At 30.0% G+C, this 14,723-nt stretch overlaps 2 protein-coding genes across 2 annotated transcripts in view; both read right to left on the bottom strand.

The window, feature by feature from the left end:
• The window catches only part of LOC116851948, a 17,894-nt gene extending 7,975 nt beyond the window's left edge, over positions 1-9,919 (bottom strand). Inside the window, exons 1-12 of the mRNA XM_032831881.1 lie at positions 9,575-9,919; positions 7,966-8,471; positions 7,296-7,760; positions 6,061-6,244; positions 5,695-5,866; positions 5,535-5,616; positions 4,820-5,151; positions 4,046-4,317; positions 3,646-3,836; positions 2,193-2,495; positions 2,022-2,100; positions 1,723-1,841 (exon numbers count right to left, since the gene is read on the bottom strand). Coding sequence (XP_032687772.1) covers positions 1,723-1,841; positions 2,022-2,100; positions 2,193-2,495; positions 3,646-3,836; positions 4,046-4,317; positions 4,820-5,151; positions 5,535-5,616; positions 5,695-5,866; positions 6,061-6,244; positions 7,296-7,760; positions 7,966-8,471; positions 9,575-9,598 — 2,729 coding nt within the window. The 5' untranslated portion in view covers positions 9,599-9,919. The remainder of the gene's footprint in view (positions 1-1,722; positions 1,842-2,021; positions 2,101-2,192; positions 2,496-3,645; positions 3,837-4,045; positions 4,318-4,819; positions 5,152-5,534; positions 5,617-5,694; positions 5,867-6,060; positions 6,245-7,295; positions 7,761-7,965; positions 8,472-9,574) is intronic.
• A 170-nt stretch (positions 9,920-10,089) lies between these two features.
• Positions 10,090-14,723, bottom strand: part of LOC116851895 (thyrotropin-releasing hormone-degrading ectoenzyme-like) — an 11,069-nt gene continuing 6,435 nt past the window's right edge. Inside the window, exons 7-12 of the mRNA XM_032831788.1 lie at positions 13,735-14,090; positions 11,897-12,174; positions 11,489-11,679; positions 11,044-11,349; positions 10,871-10,949; positions 10,090-10,652 (exon numbers count right to left, since the gene is read on the bottom strand). Of these exons, the coding sequence (XP_032687679.1) occupies positions 10,506-10,652; positions 10,871-10,949; positions 11,044-11,349; positions 11,489-11,679; positions 11,897-12,174; positions 13,735-14,090 (1,357 nt within the window). The 3' untranslated portion in view covers positions 10,090-10,505. The remainder of the gene's footprint in view (positions 10,653-10,870; positions 10,950-11,043; positions 11,350-11,488; positions 11,680-11,896; positions 12,175-13,734; positions 14,091-14,723) is intronic.

The raw sequence follows: 14,723 nt of genomic DNA, 5'->3' as shown, positions 1-14,723 counted from the left end.
AAAAAATTTTTTATACGACCTCTGTTTTCTAAGATATTTATATAAATATCTACAAAATTATTGGTTTCAATAATTTTTTACTTGAATTCTATCAACTTTACCGAAAAGTATTAAGAGATAAAAATTACTTATTTTGTTTTCAAAGAGCTCTGAGAATTTTTTCAGAATTTTGTGTTAACTTTTTAGTACTTCAAGAAAATGCAAGAAAATGCAGTACTAAAATATTAATATACAATTCTGAAAAAATTCTCAGAGCTCTATGAGAACAAAATAAATAATTTTTATCTCTTGATATTTTTCGGTAAAGTTGATAGAATTCAAGTAAAACATTATTGAAACCAATAATTTTGTAGATATTTACGTAAATATCTTAGAAAATAGAGGTCGTATAAAAAATTTTTTCAAGCAACAGTTGTTTGCTTTTTCACGTAGAATAAAATGCCGTCATCTACATGCTAGATATAGAATCTACATCTTTAAGTCAATTCCGTATTTTAGGAGTAAGCGTATTTTATTCAAAATATCTATTGTATACTGAAATTCGAGAAGGATATATTTCTTGCTTTAGTATATTTGATTGCTTCTATTTCCGAAAGAAGAAAGTGTTATCTAACATTGTCATATCTTACCTTCATACGCACATGACGAATCATTACATACTAACAATAACAGTTGTTGATTTCGTTATATATACGTAGTGCATGTTGGCGAGATAAATACAATATCGTATGTAAAAGTATAATAAATACGTAAATATTATACATCTAGATAAGATATGTGAGAAAATATACAGGGTGTTTGACAATATCAAAGCTAATATATCGCTGGAATAGATCAGGATAAGTAATAGAATCGATACCTTTCTCGAAAAAACTGCATAAAATTTTGAATTATTAACGAAGAAGAATTTGTACCGAGCGCTATACGGATGCTGTCAAACCTGCATATGACTACTATAACCGACACTATTAATCATAACGATCGCGATGGACAATTTTGAAATATTACTGTCTAATTATAAGCTGCTACTGATATTAATTGTACAGAGCCTACGTTCTTCAATTATACAAGATCTATGCGTGATTGTAGGATGTTTCCTCGTTGAAATGAGAATTGCACGTACAAGAGACGTGTAAAGTTTGCCAAAGCAGACAACGTCATTATCGAATGTTATGAAGTAAAAAATATAAGATCTCTGTTTATCTGAGAATGTCCGACACATTTGTTTCTCTTTCTTTTTTCCTTTCTTCCTTCCTTTCTTTCTTTTGGCACTAGCTTAACTTTCTTTCAATATCTCTTCTTCTGTTTTGTAAATTTTAAAAATAATTATCATATATACCATATATAAACTGTGAAGTGATGTATATTATTTTACATCAGGTGTGCATATTTATATGAATGTTTATTATATGATATGAATATTTATTATTTTCAAACATAATTTACAACTTAACATTTCTATGCAAACACTGTTTAATATATCTTCACACAATGAAATCATCAAATATATAATTTACAACTTTTTAAAGATAATAAAATTTAGAAGAACCTATTCATTATTTAGGACTTGCATTTGTCATAACAATTACAATTGTAGTAACAATTTCAATTATTACACAACTATCGATTAAATTATTATTATTACGCTAACTAATTACATAATAATCGATTTATTTGTTGATTCAGATCATAGAATTAATTCCATATCCATCGCTTTAAAACATTTCAAACTTGTTCAATTCCTTTATTATTTGCCGACTTCGTAACGCTTTCAAGTCATAAAACGTATTCCACAGCCGACGATCATCAACAGGAAAATTATGGCGTGCATATGTGTGTATCTGAAACAATGTGACAATTACAATTATTAACATAATTTCTTGCTATTTCATAATTAAAGCAAGTCAACGAATACAAAAGAAAACAGACGTAAAAAAAATTATTCGAAAAGTGAGTAAATCGCTAAGGGACTTGGTGTTGTAAAATCTGCATCCATCGAGTCCATACTTATAAAAATTTACCTGCTCCAATGCTTCCATTGTATCCACATTCATAAAGATATAAGTTAGCAGAGTGCTCTTTTCAAAATCAGTGTGGAATCTGTAAGATTTCGAAGTCTTGGTCTTAATAAACATAACTCTGCGCCTGGCGGTATGATAAATAGCATGCATTTCTCTCACGAGGAAAAATACCTGTTCAATGTTTCATAATAATTTTCTAACACATATTTTAACACAATAGGCTTCCTCAAATGTTTTTTCACAATAGTAAGATATATCTTTCCCATTGGGAATCCTATGTGCTCTCCGAGATTTGCACGTAACATCAGAGATAAATAATTTGTAATGATTTTAGCATCCTCTGAACAAGTCAAGTAGTCTAAAAACCCCAGCTTTTTATGCTCAATACTATCTTCCAAAATATTGTTCCAGTTAGTCGAGGTTAATTGCATCATCCCTGCACATAATACCCAGTCCTTCCACAACAATGGAATTCTACATGAAAAAAATAAATAAGTAAAATTCATATGATATAAAGAGCGGCCAAGTTTTCATAAGCTTCTAGCCTCATTTTATGGTATTTGAAATCTTAAATTATTTTCTGATAAAATTGTAACTATTGATGAGTAGATTAGAGATATATATCAAAATGATGCGTCTTATTATATAGGAGAAAATAGCCTAGAAAGAATTTCGAAATCAAGCCGACATAAGCAATTTATTAGAATATTAACAAGGTTATTAGAATATTGGCAAGGTTTTCTATCATTTCTCTTATCAATACAACAAATCTTATGACCCATAATGTTGATAATAAGTCGACTGCAGCTGCACTAATGATGATTTTTACTAAGCTCCGATTAATTTAATCGTCGATTAATTCCGTTGTCACCAGCAAACAACTATTGGCTAATTCTGTTAGTGTGAGCTTGATATAATAGTTATCCTAAATTAATAAATATTATCAGCATTTATAATCCCTATTATATTTTATTGATATTAGACTTTTTTTTATCTCCTATTTCTTGCAACAATTCCTATATGTTTCCCGTAAGGGAAATCCTAATGATATCATTTATTTCGACAAAATACGTATCTTTTTGAGCCACTTACTTTCAAGTGAGAGGCACATCACTTTGATACTTGTCTTTAACTTATTCATGAATAGCTATAATTTTATCGAAAGATAATTTAAGTTTTCGAATGCCGCAAAATGAAACGAATGCTGCAATTTTAAATAGAATCATAAGTCTTGTAACTTGTTCTCGTAAAATATGTAAAAACTTATGAGTAGATTTACAATTCTTTGCAATATTATGTGTCGCATAATTACTCGTAAATATCTACGATTTCATGTAATTTACGATATTTATAAGTGATCGCACGACATATGTTGCATATAATTGTAAATCTACTCATAAATTTTTACGAATTTTACGAGAACAAGTTACGAAACTTACGATTCTGCTTAAAATTGCAATATAAACTTGGCCGCAACTTGATCTTTAAACACTTATGACAAACGCTTGCGATCTTATTTCTTGATTCCATGATTCATCAATCATATGTTGTATTGTATGTTACAGAGATACGCTACACACACAAATGAAAAATAATAAGTAAAACGACTCTAAAGAAAATTTACGTTTTCGTCTGATTGTAGATATATGTAATCAGTCGATCGGTAGCGGCTTCCCTGCAACTGTCGTGACCAAGTTTACAGGCCCACGTTACTGTTAATAATCTTAACGACTTCGTCATCTCATTATCTCCAGGACGTTCTTCGTATCCCACGTTCTGAAGAAGTTCGTGAAGTGGATATATAAATTGTTGTTTCTGAAAGAAAGTTACATCACATAAATCATGCATGAGTACCTTGTTATTTACGATGACGTTATTTCTGTGCGGGTAGACACTAGATGTGCCTAAAACTTTTAGATTTACACACGGAATGTTATTCTCTGCCGTGATTTTGTGCGATATTTATAAATAAACGTATATATAAAAAGAAGCTGGCTATCTTTATCAATGAAATTTGTACTCACTGTTGCAAGTCCTCTTGGATGCTGCAAATAAGCCGACATATCGACCATGATATTAAACATAGGATACCATGGTATGTAATCCGTTTCATACCTTAGATATTGAATGATCTCGATGAAGATAAATAAATTGAGTTCACCCTTTTTCGTATAATAATATGCATCATTGATTAGTTGAGCACGATTGATAGCGGGTATGTTTGAATAATTGTCAAACTGTAGGTAAGAGGAAATTGTTAGCCAATTCTTCAAGTCGTAATTAATCCGATAAAAACCTGTCAAGAAATTGCAAAAGATATTAGGCGTTTAACATATTCTCGATTGTGCTTATAGGGAAATATATAATACTTGAACGATTAGTTTGTTTATACAGAGCTTATTACAGGGAGTTATGTAAATCACAGAGTTGCAAAACTTCTTAGAGGACGCTTGAACGGTTTATAATGTTTATGCAACGGTGAAGAATTTTATAACATACACACACACACACACACACACACACATATATATATATATATACATATGTATTTATATATTATATATACTATACACATGATTCACATATAAATATATGTATACAAAATATATATACAAAAATATAACATTAAACATTAATGTATATAATTTATCCGAAATATTCTACAAAGTTCACAGCAGTTTTTTGCTGTTGTATTTATAATTATACATTACGCGTATGGAAACTTTCGAGATTACAAAGAACCTGTCACAGAATAAACAATGATGAAAACCGAGTTAAATTTATTAATCTGCGCTTACCAGTTAAGCCCATGTTGAGTATGTAAAAATCAGTAGGATCAATATCTGCGATAACTTCCACTTGATTTGATTCAAGCCAAATAAAATTCGTGATATTGTAGGAAGTGAGATTTGATCGCGTAACATAATTTATAGGTATCGTAGGCCAATTATTTTGTCCTTTCGTCATTTCTGACGTGTACTGCACTGTGAGTCGATGATCCTGTTTAATGATCCTCAACGTAGGATGATGTACTGTCTTTATCCATGAATATATAATTTCTCTTATTGTATACCTCCTGTTGTCCTTCTGCAAATAGTGCTCCTCCAGAAGTATCCACAAGTTCTCGGTACTAGCGAAGCAATAATAACTTTAATTATCAATACGAAATCTTAACATTGTTGACAGTTTCTTGCCAGAGATTTTATAAGGGAACGTAATAATATTATGTTATTTAACCATCTATATACATAACATCACATATATGTATAAATCTTAAACAGATAATGTGATTGAAATTGGTTGTGTACACGGAATAGATTATAATTCAATAAGGAATCGTGTTATTTTGCAGTTGTTCCGTCTAATTAATAAGATTCAAAATGTACAAACTTTGGGAAAGCTATACAATGATTAAATGTATGATCACAAAAGTCACAGATAAAAATAATATAAAACTATGTTATTAGGATATTAAAGATAAATATTACAATTAAAAGTAAATATTACACTCACCGTGTATGTATATATTTTTCAATGACCTGTTGAAAAACTTTCGGAGTTACAAGGCAGCTCAACATGCGAATTAGTACGAATGCTACGATAATCCACATTATGATGTTTATGAAATTTAGATAGATTCGAATAACTGATTAATCTTTACTGAATCTCCCACCTTTTTTATGATACAGCAGTGAGTAAAGTAATCCATGAATTCCATCATCGCCCTTAGCTTTCAGTATAATAGATTCCAGCTCTAAAGAGTAGTTACTATCTAATGCAGTCTGTAGATTTTGGACTACGAATAGTTGCATCAATTTGTCAGTAGCTAAATTCGTTGTCAATAGCTAAAAAGAAAAGAGAAAAAGCATTTTGTCACCATTGATATACGATATTGAAGAACTTGTTTAACAAAAGAAATAAGTGCTATCTCATGATCAAAAGCTTTTAGCATCGCTTAAATATTCTTAGTGGATTAATAATGTGCTTGAATTATAAAAGTGACTAATTTGTTTTGCTCATACTAATAACAAGAAATAACCTCGGCTGTGATATGATAGCTGTAAAAAGACGCGAGGATCTCGTTTATCCCGATGTCATTCTTCAAATAAGGACTAGCATAGCCGATAAACCATTGACGTGCTATTTCATATGCTATCAATTTTACTACCTCAATATTCTGACCGAAAGTTTCTGAAGTACTATCATAAAAAACATCCTTTTCTCTGTAAATCGGAAAAAGATATACTTTTATTTAAAATCTCCTCGTCATTAATACGTAAGTACATAGTATATTAATACGTAAATTCAAAGCGCTCATTTATTGCGTGTAAGTGCTAAACGTATTGTATGAATTCTCAGTTAAATGACTTATAATTTGTTCAAGCTGCGTTGTGAACATTGTGAAAAAATAATTGTGTGTGTGTGTGTGTCGAATATATAAATTTTTCATATCTCATAACATGAACCTTTAAGATTAAATTTTTAATAAACACATACATACATATTATATGTATTCATGGTTTCTAAGATTGTGTTATAACACAAAGTTGATGTTTTATAAATACCACGACGTTTCGATGCGTATAGTAGGAATATATAGTTAATCGGTACTATATATATTATCGGTTATATATAGTCATCTTTTAAGCAGATAATATAAACTTCCTTTACAGCAGATAATATAAACTTCAACTAATAAAAACATTACATCAATATTATAACTTCCCACTCAGCAATGTAAGTGTAATAGCTAACATAATAGTTACATTGTTGAGTAAGAAATTATAATATTGTTGTAATATTACTGTTTGTTGACATTTACTGGATAATGAGAATATGGAAATCGGTAAATTGTTAAATCTCTTAAAGAGAAGAATAGCAATTAATGCAAATGCTATACAATTACGAGAAATACTTTGATATCAGAGTTACAGCTCTTGATTTCATGGAAACATTAAGAAAGAAAAAAAAAACAAATTCAATTATAGGAATTTTCAAAGATTTCTTCACGAAAATATTTCAAAATAGTACATTTTTCGTTTTAACATACGCATTCATATATTTTAGAACGTTTACTCTTTCTCACTCTGGGCAATATGCACTTTTTTATTTTATAAATAAACGAATCTCTTTGTCCATTAACAGACGTGCATATTCTTTCTCGATACTGCCAAGTTTGATACGGATATATGCGTGTTCTCGAATTTTAGGGTTTTTAGAATTCTTTATGGTGTTAAGGATTTTAATAATGTTTCAAAGATGTATGTTGAGTACCTGTAAATAATAAGCTGGCGTCCTCCTGCGGATTTGATAGGTCCATTAGGAACGATGATATGATCAATTTTCTCAGTGACGTTTAAAACATCCATGTTTGTATATTCGACAAGATAAAATATGATTAAATGTGTTATGTCCTGTGCATATTTGAATCTTCTCGTCCTATTCGACTGGTGCCAAAAGAAGTAGATGTTTTTGTAATCATTATGCATTTTCATCTTATTGACCATCGCGATCGCTAACTGATATGTTGGCATCGAGGAACTTTCTCGAAAACTTGTCAATTCGGTGCCGCCTTTTTCAATCGACTTGTATCTTATAGGCGCACTCGAAAGAACAGTATAATTTATAGGATGCCTGATGGAGATGTTGAAGGATGCTTTTATTTGCGGAACGTCCCAGCATGGAAACAGTCTTCGTATCGCGTTTGATTTATATAGATTCGTGATTAACCACCTATTGCTTTTTAAGAAGAAGTCTTTGTTAATGATAAATTTTCAGCAGCTGAGTAAAGTTGACATAAAATGTTACAGTAATCGATTTCGTTTCTGGCGACAAAAATATAAGAAAAATGTTTTCCCCTATTTTATATCCATAGCGAATAATGATGTTAGCAAATTTAAAAGAGGACGTAAAGTAGAATTATAATATTTCATTATTTACTTACTTGTTGTGGTCTTCATTCAAAAAGTATGGAAAAATGACTTCGTTATAAAATAATGAAGATTCAAGTTCCAAATGTATACAGTAATATCCAGTCAATATCCTTTTCTCAAACGTCAGAATCAAGATGTCATTTTCTTCACAATAATCGAAATTTTTCAGTTTATTATGTGCATACCCGTAGTTACAGTTCGACAGTGAATTAATCGTCATAATCTTTGATGCCAGAATATTCGCTTTTATTTCGCGCCCGTGCAATTTTATGTTTCTCAGTGGTAGTTTAACATGAATCATAATATCAGCTATGGTTATTATAGTTCTCATTTCCGGATTTATCGTAAGTTTAACATTATATCTGATTGGTACTATTTCAATGATCGATGTAGGCTCAGAAATAAGCGAGCAATTTATGGAATTGTTAAGATTTGAATCAGCCGATGCCACAGTAAATATCAGGACAATATTGAAGAATAGTTTTACAGATGATTTTCCCATTGTCACCACAAGTATCTACACAAATAGTTTATTTTTTAGCTGTAATACTATTCAATATTCCTGAAATGTTAATGTATATGTGTGTATGTGTGTGTGTGTGTGTGTGTATAAAATATTCTTTTAATTTTTATTATAATAAAAGAAATGAAATTGGGATAAAATGTGTATCAGAACAAAGAGACAACCTTGTTTATCAAAAAAGACAAAATATGTTCTTCATGTATACGTACATACATACGTACATACATGAGCGGATGTACGCCTCGAACCAGACATTTAGGCCGGTATTTATAGTCGCATGTTATTTCAAGACCGTCTTAAATAATGTCTTAAGATGCGAATACAGCCCTGTGATTGATTGATGACATCTTAAGACAGTACTTAAGATGATCTTAAATATAAGATCGGACTATGAATACCGGTCTTAGTGTATAATCAATTTTTCCGGATATAAGATAAAACATAAACACTGTCGAGTGTTAGTTTGAGATGTGAAAATTAAACAAAACTGTAGTTATAGTATTTAGAGTATTTACATGATACATGATACTTTTAACGGACATTGAAGTAATTTTTCGTAAGAAACGATTAGAAATAAAGTCAGACTAGTAATCAGTTAGTGGTAATATGTTCTGTTGACAAATATAATTTGAAATTATAGCTGCTTTTGCAAATAGTAACCGTTATAGAACTATTAACAATATACATACTCTAACAGGGTAAAACATTAGGCCAATATTGAACCTAGCAGCCATATGTGCTGCTCGAGTAATCATTTGCGAAAAACATGAAATATTTAAGTATCTTGAGTCTACACCTCATAATGCAATTTACATCGAATAAAACTATTTATATTGAAAGATGAATAAATTGGGATACATAATTGAACTCCCTATTTAATTTTAGGTGCAATACATAAAGAATATATATATATATTAGAAAAATATAATTAATAATTATACTTTTCTAATATGTATGTAATTATAATATACAATTAATAATAAACGACATATCTAACTGAACAAGCTACGTTGTTATACTGTGTCCATATTTTTCAGGAATATGCATATTTTATCGAGAATATTCACAGTACATTGAAGTCTGAACAGAATACCCACATTTTTTATTCCGGTGCACCGCATGTATGTCGAATTTGTTGGGCAAAATTTCCCTTCAATTGTTACTTACAGTCGTTGTTACTTTTGATGCTTCGCTTGCCCCTCTCGAAAACAGAACAAGTGAGTTCAGATTGCTCTATCTTACTTTCCCGACGAGTCATTGCAAACTAACGATAGCAATAGTTGGTATCGTTATATGTACGAAATGGCTAATAATCAAATGAATCCAACGACGTACATTGCGAATGTTTCGTATCGTTAGTGTGTACATGCTAGTGACTTACTAAAGTAACATCTTTTCAAAAGTATTTATGTTTTGGAAATTTGCACATTCACTACCAAGTATTATATTTTACGACGTATGTCATCCTGTGATGCGCGCGCAAAGGAAAAAGAGTCATATATCGTTACAGGATATCCGAAGTGTACGATATTTACGGTTAGATATTAATAACTATAACTTGCTGTCAATCGAAATATCATGATAGATTTTTAGATTGCAAAATATTCTGGTAGAAATTATGAAATAGTATGATTTATTAAATAACAATAACATAAAAATTATAACATAGTACACAGGTATAATTCTAAGATTATAAAGTACATATGTACCAGTCTCTTCTTTACAACTATTCTCGTTTCCTTCATAGAGTTTCTCCTACTTCTTCATAAATAATAATGCCCCACACACACACCAGCTAGCAGTATGAGTAATTATTTATATATTATGTTGTACAAGAATTTACATTCTTTAATATCAGGAGTATGTTTTAAATAAATGCTCGATGTTATGAAATACCAAAAGTTCTAGCCTAAACGTGCAACTCTCACGATGATAATAATTGTCATGAAAATTATTTCAATTATTCCAGATGATGTTAATTCTGTTGCTAATTTGGCAAATTATTAAATTCTTCAAATATCAGTATCTTTAATAATAATAAATATTAAAAAAAGGTTTAAACTTGTTTTCCAATTTACTTATGTATTTTTCCCGATAGTACAACAATTTGTTAAAGGAGGTAGCTTGTAGAGTGTTTGAATTCCAATGATATTTTGTGTATGCAAAATCTTTGATCTGAAACAGATAATTGAATATTTAGCGATATTAAATGTTAATAACACAGTTTGCAGCGAGCGTGATAATGATAGGTTACGACATCACATTGATAATTTTTTAACATTTTAAACTAATATATATTACGTATACTTAGAAATATACCAAGTGATTAAATAAATTATTTAAGAGACGAAAAAGAAAATATATATGACTAAAAAATTTGACATGATATTTACCCTTTCGAGCTGTTCTCTCCTATATATATTCATAATCATATCACTTAATAAAATGCCGCTACGAAAAACAACTGGAAATCTGTAAAATTGCCAATCATCCAATTTAGAATTAATGCATACAACTATACTTCATGATAATAAACAACAAATATATTCGCCATGAAGAAAAGTACCTGTCTAATATTTGATTATAATTCTTAGTCACAAAATGTAACACAAAATCATTTTTCACATGCTTTTTTATAATGGTACGAAATATTTGTCCCATAGGTTGTATTGTGTCCGCGAAATAATGCTGTTGCAGTATCAATTTCAAATAATTTATGATGATTTCGTGATTCTCAGAACAAGACAAGTACTCCAAAATCTCCATACTTCTGTAAGTTTTTACAGCTGCTTCCATAACATCGTTGAAAATGGTCTGGTTTACTCCCACCAATCCTGAACAAAGTACCCATTGTTTCGATATCCGCGGAACTCTACGGTATTTATGAAAATAAATAAATACTTACAATGAAAGTTTGTTTTTCGATATTGTTTATAATATTTATGAAACAGTGCGAGGAATAGCAAACAAATATATAAAAAATCATGTGCCATGACTGAAGAAAGAATTACCTGTTCAGTGTCTTATTTTCCATATATTCCATCAAGCTAACGCTTGCCAGGTCTGTACAGACAATGTTTCCAACCTGACAAGCCCACTTCCGTCCTAATAATATTAACGACATTCTCATGCCATCATACTCTGGCTTTAGTTCGTATCCCACTTTTTCAAGGAGAGTTTCTAATATGCTTTGATAGCGTGCCTGGAAACCATTACACAATATCGATCTTGTGTAAATATCTTGTTGTTTACGAAGATATCATATTTATACGAACAAAACACGTAATATGCAAACGACATATTCAAATTTTGCAAACGAAATGCTTTATCATTCCAAGGCTTCATGTTTCTTTTAAGTAACCGTGCATTAAAAATAATAGCTAATATAAATATTGTTCATGAAATTTGTTCGTACTCACTTTCAAACGTCTGCCTTCCCAAAGTTTAATGTATTCCGATGTATACGTCATAATTCTAAACATAGGATACCACACTATATAATCCTCTTCATTGTTAAAATAAGCAATGATATTAAAGAATACATCTCCCTCATTGAGTTCCCCAATTAACGTAAGATAAAACGCATCATTGATTAGTTGAGCGCGATTGAGAGGAGGAATGTATGTATAATTGCCTAATTGTAGGTAATTTGCAATATTGATCCAATTGTCTACTGGGTATTGAACGCGAACGTAAGCTGTCGTAAAAGAAAATCATATTTATAACATACTTTTCAATAAGTAAAAAATTTTTAATACAATGTTATTACAACGAAAATTCTGGAATATTTGACGTTGTCAAATATGTGGTTCTTAACGTTGTATAAAACATCAATATAAATATGGTTTGTTTGCGATCAAAAGTTCGATAATCTTGAAAAAGAAGTGCTACAATGTGGGATGTTCTGTAGTACTATGTTTCTTCTAATTTTTCTAAAGAATCTTTTTTTTAGATAACATTATTAAAATCATGAAATATACGCATCATAAAATATACGTAGAGACAATGATTCTTGTGGATTTAATAAATTTTATTAGATACAAAACAATTTATCTATAAAAATATTCAAAATCGACTTCTGATTCAACAAATTTGATTGTTTGACTTTCAAATAATTTAGTCATTGATCTAAATAATTTTGTTTGCTCCCAAATTATTTGAATCAAATAATTTAGTTGGGTTCTCAAAAGAAAATTGTATTACTTAATTTTCCTCTTTAACTGAAAAAATTCGACATTTTCGTTTGATAATGTCGTGGAGACAATATCACGCACGGCCCATCGTTGCTAAGAAATTATCTACAGACATTTTGAATTTTACTTAAACTTTTTTGCTTGAACTTTGTTTAAAAAGCTTGTCCTACCGTGTTATGCACACTATTTCACTAATTTGATCTAATTAATATCTCAAGATAATTATCGTAGTTGCTTGCAAAATGGCAAAAGACTATTTTATCCAGTTAATCCTACCTACACATAAGCAGAGATGTACGCGTCACGACATACAGAATGTCCGGATTTAGATATCCAAACATTAGTATATAAGTAGAACTCGTTAAACATCGTTAAACAACTCATTAAACAAAAAACTCCTATACTATTTTGTATACTACCGTAGTAATTGAGATATTAATGAGAGAAAATTTCACAATCAGTCAATGCACGAACGGACGAGCTCTGTAAAGCAATCTGACAAAAAATGTTTTAGATCTGTTTCCTGATCTCCTAGCAATGCTAAACATAGGCATGTTGTCCGAAATCACGCGTATATCGCAGGATTCACAATGTTATTCCGACTTTCGCTGTCATCCAGTTTCCATTGTTGTAAGGAAATAGTCAACAAGTCCAAAATATGTCTTTTTAAATTGCTTACAGAGCTCATGCCACCGCATCGCATGCACTTACTCGCTAATATTCCTTCATTAATATTTCAATAATTACCATTGGTAGCACTCACAAAATGGATAGAGAATTGTTCTATATAGTTTAATGAAAGTTCGCCCTGCACGAGTAGTTGAACACTTAAATCCGGACACTGTATATATAAACAGATCACACATCTTGATACACAATATTATTGATACATAATATCAATAATTCGGATGTTTTGTAGAATGTTATGAAAATGTCGTTATATCTACAATTAGAAGCCATTTATTCTATTGTTAAAAAAGATAAAATTATGGGGAAAAGTATAGTTTCTAAAATTATTGTAAAATGACAAACTATGTGTAATAATTTTTTTCACCTGTTCTTACCAAGTTGTTCTAAGTTGAGTAGGATAAATTCATCGTTGTCTGGTATCCATGTATCTATAGAAGACGGATATTTCATCCAATGCGTATTCATGGCCATATTGTAGGACCTATTGTTATAATACTTGAGATTTGATTGCAGAATAACAGTTATAGGTACTTTCACCTTGTCGGCTAACGTCTCTGGTCTAACAGTTTTAAAATGTACCTTCGCTAACTTTTGTTTACGAAACATTTGTACGTATACTTCATAATGATAAGTTGGTGTTAACCATGAATCTATTATCTCTTTTATTTTTAAATTTCCATGTTTTTCTGGAGGGGACATTAGGTCCATCATATCCCATAAATTCTCGTTTCTGGTGAAATAACAATACAAGGATTTGGAATTTTGCTCACATGCGACTTTTATAAAGACTTTAATAAAAAAGAATTTATCAAAACTATCCATCCCGTTTATGTAATTTAACTCATATACATGAAGACACAGGGGTAAGATAATTATATTTGGTGAAAACGAGTTGAATTATGTTTCAATAAACAATTGTACTTTTCGCATATACTTGGAATAATTCGTATGACTAAAAAAAAATATAAAATTCTGAGAAAGAACACAGCGGAATACGTAATTATAAATACAGAAATGTGAAAACTATTAGATTTTTTTTTAATTAGATGAATTTTGATTTGTTTGTTAATATTTTCAAATTTTCTTTTCAATAAATGTCGAATTTCAGAAGATATTACAATTTATTATCAATATTCCTTGTAGGTTTAAAATGATTATAGGTTTGTATTACATACATTATTACATACATACGACTAAATTACATAAATATATATAATGACGGATTATTTTATAGAAAGAGAAAAGAATAATCTTTATATCTCAAAAATAAATTTTCAAGTACTTTTCTCATTGTAGAAATATATAACCAGCTATTTTCTATATAAAACTTTTTAATTTTACATGGAAAAATGCTAGAAGATCT

The sequence above is a fragment of the Odontomachus brunneus genome, unplaced genomic scaffold, assembly GCF_010583005.1.
Source record: "Odontomachus brunneus isolate Ranch 3 - 2012 unplaced genomic scaffold, Obru_v1 Obru_scaffold_196, whole genome shotgun sequence".
NCBI lineage: Eukaryota > Metazoa > Arthropoda > Insecta > Hymenoptera > Formicidae > Odontomachus > Odontomachus brunneus.
This window is presented reverse-complemented; position numbering and strand designations above follow the sequence as displayed.